This window comes from Miscanthus floridulus, chromosome 6, assembly GCF_019320115.1.
Source record: "Miscanthus floridulus cultivar M001 chromosome 6, ASM1932011v1, whole genome shotgun sequence".
NCBI lineage: Eukaryota > Viridiplantae > Streptophyta > Magnoliopsida > Poales > Poaceae > Miscanthus > Miscanthus floridulus.
In genome coordinates, this window is record NC_089585.1 from 107315001 (window position 1) to 107323008 (window position 8008).

At 52.0% G+C, this 8008-nt stretch overlaps 2 protein-coding genes across 2 annotated transcripts; one reads left to right on the forward strand and one right to left on the reverse strand.

The window, feature by feature from the left end:
• The first annotated feature begins 453 nt into the window (after positions 1–453).
• LOC136458962 (uncharacterized) lies at positions 454–3387 on the forward strand. The gene is made up of 2 exons (XM_066458860.1): positions 454–1188; positions 2502–3387. The coding sequence occupies exons 1-2, from the start codon at positions 518–520 to the stop codon at positions 3190–3192; spliced, it is 1362 nt and encodes a 453-aa protein (XP_066314957.1). The 5' UTR covers positions 454–517; the 3' UTR covers positions 3193–3387.
• Positions 3388–3503: 116 nt separating this feature from the next.
• LOC136458961 (anthocyanidin 5,3-O-glucosyltransferase-like) lies at positions 3504–5017 on the reverse strand. Its single transcript, XM_066458859.1, has one exon. The coding sequence runs from the start codon at positions 4903–4905 to the stop codon at positions 3508–3510; it is 1398 nt and encodes a 465-aa protein (XP_066314956.1). The 5' UTR covers positions 4906–5017; the 3' UTR covers positions 3504–3507.
• Positions 5018–8008: the final 2991 nt, after the last annotated feature.

Genomic DNA, 8008 nt, shown 5'->3' on the forward strand with positions numbered 1-8008 from the left:
GGTTCGGCAAGGTGTGAACACGCGCATACAACATTGGAAACACCTCTGGTCACTGGCAGACTCGCACAGGGTTACACGAAAAAGGGCAATTAGTGCTAGTAGATGTACTTGAAATTGCTGGAGGTTAGTCTACGTTTTGTTTGGTTAAAACATTAAGGTCCAGACAAGCCGCGCCGCGCGCGGTCAGTATGGAGGAGTATCTTGAGGCCAAGTGCACGAGCCAAATAGTACGCGAGCACATGCGTGTCCCTACCCACTAGCGTCCAATTTTGTCCACCAAAACAAATTGCCACACCGGCCCAAACCACCAATTTGACGCTTTGCCCCCAAATGCCACACCGATCGGCGCGCAGGCAGGACGACGCACGGACCCAAACCAGGACGCGCGCGGCCGCGGGCCGCGGCTACATATAACCCTGGACGGAGCGCTGGCAACTGCACATTTCATTCGCTGCTAGCGCAAGCGCGGCAGTTGAGCGAGCGAGACGAGCTCGCGATCACCGGCCGCTCGCTCGCCATGGATCCCTGCGCGTTCGTGCGCCTCACCGTGGACCAGCTCCTGCTCAAGCTCCCCGCAGTGCCGCGCCCCAGCTCCGGCGCCGGGGTGCACCCTTCCAACTCGCCCTGCTTCTGCACGCTCACCCTCCAGGACCACCACCCCTCCTCGCTCTCCCGCACCGCGCTGCTGCCGCTCGCGTCCGCCTCCGCCGCCTCGGGCCCCGGCCCCGGCGCGGCCGTGGCCGCGGCGCACGCCGACCCCGTCGTGCTCAGCCTCGACGCCGAAGCCGTGCGGAGGCTCTCGGCGCGCCCCGCCGAGCTGGTGGTGTCCGTGCACGCGGGCCCGACGGGGAGCAGCTGCGGCGTCAGCGCCTCCCGCGCGCTGGGCCGGGTGCGCGTCGCCATCGACGTGGCGCGCGCCGCGGCCGGGGAGACCGTCGTCGCCCGAGACGGCTGGGTTGACGTGGGGAAGCCCACGTCGTCGGCGGCCCCCGCCGTCTCCGCGCGCGCGCAGATCCACATGGTCGTGCGGGCCGAGCCCGACCCGCGGTACGTGTTCCAGTTCGGCGGTGAGCCGGAGTGCGGGCCCGTCGTGTACCAGGTGCCCGGAGGAGCCGCCGGCGGAGGGCAGCAGCGGCAACCGGTCTTCACCTGCCGGTTCAGCGCAGGCCGGAGGGCAGCCAGGAGCAGGTTGGTATAGCTTCGCGTGCCGTTTACGTGACACATATTTCTGCGTGCCACTTGCAACATCTTCATCAATTTGCTTGCTCATTCAGTTATCCTTTGTCTTCGCGCTGTCAGTATTTTGTTTGATCGTCGTTCATCGTTTGAATCTGATTTCATAGCTACTAAGTGCTTGTGTAGTTCATACTTCATAGTTGCAGACATGCACTGGACCAAGAATGCTAGCTAGACATTAGCGGGCAAGGGTGGAGCATTAACTGTTGGTCCAAATGAACAGATGGATACAATTAAGTGGCTTAAGAGACTGATAGAGAAATCCAATGGTCAAAAGTTTAAAACTCAAGGATAAACAGATAACTCTAAATTAGCAAAGCTGGACAAACAAAATAAGTTTACAATAATGGAGTTTGGTCATCAGATAGCGGATGGAGATTTATAAATAAGCCAGTGACAGTTAACATGAGCTAATCAAATGAAGTATATATCTACCTGTAACTAGTTTGCATAATTCTATTATGTCCTTTTAAGGCATCCCTCCTTTCTTTTTTTCTATTTTGCTTTTGATTTTTTTCTTCACACCTTTCATAATAGGATGCCAGCTCTTAGATACTTTGTTGGTTACCATAGGAGTACTACAAGCATTATATATATTGGCAATGCCACTTGATAAATGTATATCGCAACCTGCGCTTAATTTATCTATTCGCCATGGAAGCTAGCAGTTCTCGTTGGGATCAAAATGAATTGGTGGACACATCGCTGTCTACAGAATTGTAAAAAAAGAAGTAAAAACAAACCAGATGGATCAACTTCTCAATAGCCCTTCAGTCTGAGCAGTCAAGTTGGTTCTCTAGAGAAACCTTCAGTGTCAGTGCTGCTCAGATCCCCGTATATCCAGTCCAGCTAGCTTAAGGTGCCAGTAGCTTAGACAGAGTACAGACACCAACCGTGCATGTGATGAGCTTACCAACCTAGCTGTATTTTTAAATTTGCTCTGCGAAGCTCACATAGGTGGCTCATACAACCTGTTCTTTCGTCATAAACGATTGCTGGCCAACTGATTTGGTGTGAGAAAAAAATATTATTTTAGCTTATAATCCACGATAGTAAGCGAACAGGCTATCTTCCATATATCACGTCGTCCAACTAAGGAGCACGACACGAGGTCGCATTACCTGCTAATCTTGTCGCATGCACACTTGGCGCCACGCCATGATATCTGTGCGAAACTTTACTGGATTCACCAGTAATGCAACCATGCACCTGCACGTTACGTTCATGTAAACTAATCTTGCATGCGCGCTGCAAATTTTGACCAGATCGCTGACGCCGCAATCGTCCATGACCCGGAGCACCAGCCGCAGGCTGCGGTCCTGGCTGAGCAGCACCCTCCACGGCGAAGGCCGCGACGGCGCGCACTCGCGGCGCGAGCAGCGGAAGGGCTGGACGGTCACCATCCACGACCTGTCGGGGTCCCCCGTGGCGGCGGCGTCGATGGTGACACCGTTCGTGCCGTCCCCGGGCTCCGGCCGCGTCTCGCGCGCCAACCCGGGCTCCTGGCTCATCCTCCAGGCCACGGGCGCGGGGCCGTCCAGCTGGAAGCCCTGGGCGCGGCTCGAGGCCTGGCGCGAGCGCGGCCCCGTCGACGCGCTCGGCTACCGCCTGGAGCTGGTCTTCGACTCGGGACCCCACGAGTGCGCCGTCCCCATCGCCGAGTCGTCCATCAGCACCAAGCGCGGGGGGCAGTTCGTCATCGACCCGGCCACGTTCCCCGAGGCCGCCGCCGGCGCCGCGTGGCCGTTTGCCGGCGGCTTCGTCATGGGCTCCACGGTGGAGGGCGAGGGGCGCGCGAGCCGGCCCACCGTGCAGGTCGGCGTGCAGCACGTGACGTGCATGGGCGACGTCGCGGTGTTCGTAGCGTTGTCCGCTGCCGTCGATCTTTGCATGGACGCCTGCAAGCTCTTCTCGCAGCGGCTCAGGAAGGAGCTGTGCCAGGGCCAGGACGAGTGAGAGACCGACCCGAGCGAGGTGTATTAATGCTCTTGGGTTTGGCTTTTGTGCTGTGAATTGTGTGATTAATCTAGCCGGTTAGCTGTTGCTATGATGTCTTGTGGAGGTGATGACCCTGTGGTTGTGTTTTAGTGTAGGTTGGGTCGGATCACAAGAACAGGACGGGGTTTGTACGTTCATGATTCTTTAGTTGCCTCATTCAATTTATTCGATTCTTTTACACATCTATCATCTTCTTGTTCAATTAGAAAGATACATTCGGCAAGAAACCGCAGGACAGTATCAGTATGCTACCATACAAGGCGAATGCTCTGCTTATGCCTTCACCTCCGGGCTGGTCTTCTTCAGGCCTTCCAAGAACTCGTCGAACGCCATGTATGACGACCCACCTTCATTGAGAGCGTCTTCGGCCATCTTCTTTGCCATCGCGAGCCTCTCCCTAAGCTTCTTCCCTTCATCGGACTCCATCACCAGCCTCACCTTCGCCTCCACTTCGTCTGCCTCCACCAGCTCCTTCTCGTAGCCTTGAACCGCCACTCCAACCTTCATCTCCTCGACCATGTGCACCTTGTTCATCCTCTGCTCCGCGTACAGCGGCCAGCAGATCATCGGCACGCCGGACACGATCCCCTCCAACGCCGAGTTCCACCCGCAATGGGTGATGAACGCGCCGATGGCGTCGTGCCGCAGCACCTCCATCTGCGGCGCCCAGTTCTTCACCACCAAGCCCTTCTCTCTAGTCCGCTCCAAGAAACCATCCGGAAGCAACGCCCCCAGATCCGGCTCGATTGATTTGCTCTGGTGCTCAGGTGGGTTCCGCACGACCCACAAGAACCTGTGCCCAGAACTCTCTAGCCCGCGGGCCATCTCTCTCAACTGCGGCTCCGAGAAGATGCCCATGCTGCCGAAGCTGAGCAACACCACGCTCCGGTTCGGTTGCGTGTCCAGCCACTCAAGGCAAGCGTGCCTCTCCCTGCTTCCTCCCGTGTTCCCGGGCGGTACCAGCGGCCCAATGCAGTAGACAGCAGGCGGAGTTGAGCGGCCGGGCGTGCAAAGCCCACACCTGAGCGCTTTCAGGGCCCGTGCTTCCAGCCAGTCGAAGCTGTTCACGAGAAAGCCTCTCGCTTCAGGCATGCGCGCGCACTGGTGCAGCCGTGCTCTGGCAACGTCGCTCTCCCTGTCCTGCACCGTAGTCACCATGTCCATGGCGCGGATCGGCGGCACCCCGGGGAAGCGCAGCACGGTCTCGGGCATGTCTTTCAACGAGACCGCGGGGAAGTTGTACGGGAGGTGGAGGTTGACAGCGAGGTGGCCGAGCGGGGATGTGAAGAAGAAGTAGGCGGGGATGTCGAGCTCGGCGGCGACGTCGAGGGCGTCGGTGCAGAACATGTCGACCACGACGGCGTCGATGGCCGGGAGCGTGCGCAGGAAGCTCCGGAGCGCGGGGTTGGCGACGCGAAGCACATCGATGGTACGCATGATAGGGTGCGAGTACTTGTCCTTGCCGGTGGGAGGGACTGGGAGGTGACGGAACGTGATGTCCGGGTTGGCGGTGGCGAGGCGGCCCATGGCGTCGGGAGAGTCGACGACGGCGATGATGACAGCCACGCCACGGCGCAGGAAGACCTTGCCCAGCTCAACCATGGGGTTCAGATGGCCCACGCCCAGCGAAGGGTAGAGGACCACGGTCTTCATCTGCTTCTCCATGGCCATGGCTGCTTGTGCTTGGCGATCGAGCGAGGGAACTGCACCGAAATTGTAGCGAGACCTTGTCCCCAAAAAGGGAATATATTAGATGAGGAAAGAAGACACGCTGTTTTTTTTTTCTTTTGATAGCTAGAAGACACGCTGTTAAAATGCGTTGCGAGTGCCGAGAGGCCTGGAAGGCATGCGTCTATATAGCATGGGTGGTTGCTCGCATTGCCCGTGTATCTTTATTGTTGCGGATTGTTAGCAACTGGGCCTTGTTTTTTCACTTTTTCTTCGTCACATCAATTTTTGGACGCATGCATGAAGCATTAAATGTAGGTTAAAAAATAACTAATTGTACAGTTTGGTTGTAAATCACGAGACGAATCTTTTGAGCCTAGTTAGTCCATAATCGAATAAAGTTTGTCAAATACAAACGAAACGTGCTACAGTGTCCAGATTGCAAAAATTTGCAATCTAAACAAGGCCTGGATCAGAGAGGGGAGGAACAAGGCTTGGACAGGAAGAAGAGCAGGGAGGAAGACGAGTTCTTAGTTTGGAATTCAGAGAAGTGTTTACAGGGCCGATTAATGTAAGGGCCGGGATCCATATGAACTTGCAGTGAATATACATATCATCGTCGGTTATTATTGCTGGATCTACCTACCAACTTAGCATGTACGTTTGGCTGTGGCTTGTCGTAAACGATCGTAAATTTCTAGCAAGAATAGTATTTTTCTCTCACACAAACTAATTAACGGTACTTCTTCACAAACCAACGACGATACGACTGCCGGTCGAATCACCACCCGACAGTGATATCCACTAACTGTTTTTGGCTTCACCCAACAACAAAGATGTGACATACCGGTTTTTAGCTTTACCTATTATTGTTGTCTGCCGTTGGATCCATCTGCAACCAATTTACACTGTTCTCGTTGTTTCAGGTTATCTCTACCTAATATTCAAGAGTGAAGCGTTTGTTTCATCTACTTTTTTATTACCAAAATACCCCCTCATTGTTATAAATTTTTGTCTCTTCCACTGCAGCCTTTCCCTATGCCTTTGTGCAGCCTGTTCGACAGGCCGTAAACGAGCATAGATTATTTATTATTGGCTGGTTTGATATGAGAGAAAAATACTGCTCCAGTTTATAATCCACTATCGTATACGAGCAAGCGAACAGACTGGTGGCTCCGTAGTCCCCAATTCCACTTCCGTCGTTCAAATCCAGCGAACCATGAGCAGTCCCACAACTTTTCTTTCCAAGAAAAAAAATATTTCCGTAACTTTTTATTTTTGAAAAGTTATTAAGTTATACATATAACTTTTATGCATAATATTTTACTAGGTTATTAAGTTATTAAGTATATACTCCATACGTCTAGACCTAAAAAAATCATTTATTTCAATATATCTCTATGTTCCTCCTTTTCATTACCTATACATTACATATTTTATTTCTCCTCAATTCATACGTCTAGACCTAAAAATCATCTTTTAGGGTACCGAGGGAGTATATACTCCATACGTCTCTAAATAAATTAATTCCTGAGTTGTCCTAAGTCAAATATTTTTAAATTTAACTAAATTTGTAGAAAAGGCACCAAGATATATAGCACCAAATTGATATTATTAGATGCACTATGAAATATATTTTCATGATTTGTTCATTTGATGTTATAAATATTATTGTATTCTTCTATAAATTTGATCAAATTAAAAAATATATTGACTAGACCGTTGTCGGCATGCGCTACGGCCAGCCGTCTGGTCCACGTCCGTGCGTGCCTAGGCCCGACGCGCCCCCTCCTCCGCGCCGAGGATGACACGCTCTTCTACCTCTGCGCCAAGAGTGACTGATATGAAGGACGTGCGCGCGACGCTTGGGCAGCCCGCGAGGCGATAGGGTGACCAATCAAAAACATGGTGGACGTCGGCCAGCGCTGCGCGCTATCCGAAACCAAGCAAAGTGGGCGGGCGCGCGGGACACAGGCAACACGGCAACAACACGACGCGTGTGGGCATGGAGTCGAGCTGGCGGCGTGGTAGGGCATGGCCGGTGAGCCAAAGAGCGCACACGGAGGACAGCTGGACAAGAGGGAGAGATATGCATGCAAAAGAAAAAGAAATAGAGGGAGGTTTATGTAAAAAGCAAACATAAACGAAGAGTGCACATTATAATAAGTTTAAGAAACCAAACCTGGACTTTAAAAGATGTTGAATTTAAGTGATATAGGGCGAAAAGATAATGGATCTATGGCGCATTTTGCTCTTGATTTATCTAGGGACGCAACGGAGTATAAGGTAAAGAAGGAAGCTGCTATGGCTGAAAAACTAATAACTGAACAGTACTGTAGCCATAACTGCGCTGCAACCGCTACCAAATAATCACAGCGCCATACCGGCCAAGCATTACTAGCACGAACTGGAAATGAAGTTAAATTCTGTCATGATTCGTTATGAGCTGAGAGTGAAGCTTGGCTACATACCTCCTCTAGCGGCTACAGCTCAGTATCTCTACCACATATCTTTTCACCGATGTAAACTTCTCTAAAGTCATACAAAATACTATCCACTACAGTCATGAACTTTTCTAAATGTACCTGAAAAAATGTACCAAGAAACAGCCCACCTTGAATGAAAACAAAAGGACGAGATTCACCTGACCACGACTTTCTCTCACTCACTCAAATCCAACAGCCGATGTTCTTTGGATCGAACCTTCATCACTCATCCGCTCCCCCAGGACTGACCTCTCCACCCCCACCTACGCGCGCAGACGCTTGTTCGATTCCCGTCCCCCTCCTATTTTGTTGCTTTTTATACTGTGAGAGATGAGAGAAAAAAGGGTTATTTGGATTAGTACCATTACAATCCTCAGAACTTTGAGATGTACCATTAAAATTCACCTATTTTGAGATTTACCATTATAATTCAATGTTTCACTGAGTTTTGCCATTTTTTACGTCTTTCTGCTACTTGGGCCCACTGGCAGGCGTATGCGTATTGTTCGCTTTTTCTGTATGGACGTATTTGCCCCCGTCCCAAAGTTGAAAGAGCACTGCGCCTGTGGCCCCCATCTCTCAGTCTGTTCTCCTCCTCGCGCTCACTCTATCTCTTACTC

Coding starts and splice junctions, on each gene's coding strand:
- LOC136458962 (XM_066458860.1), top strand. CDS start 518: ATGGATCCCTGCGCGTTCGTGCGCCTCACCGTGGACCAGCTCCTGCTC. Junction 1,189..2,501: donor CGGAGGGCAGCCAGGAGCAG/GTTGGTATAGCT, acceptor AATTTTGACCAG/ATCGCTGACGCCGCAATCGT.
- LOC136458961 (XM_066458859.1), bottom strand. CDS start 4,905: ATGGCCATGGAGAAGCAGATGAAGACCGTGGTCCTCTACCCTTCGCTG.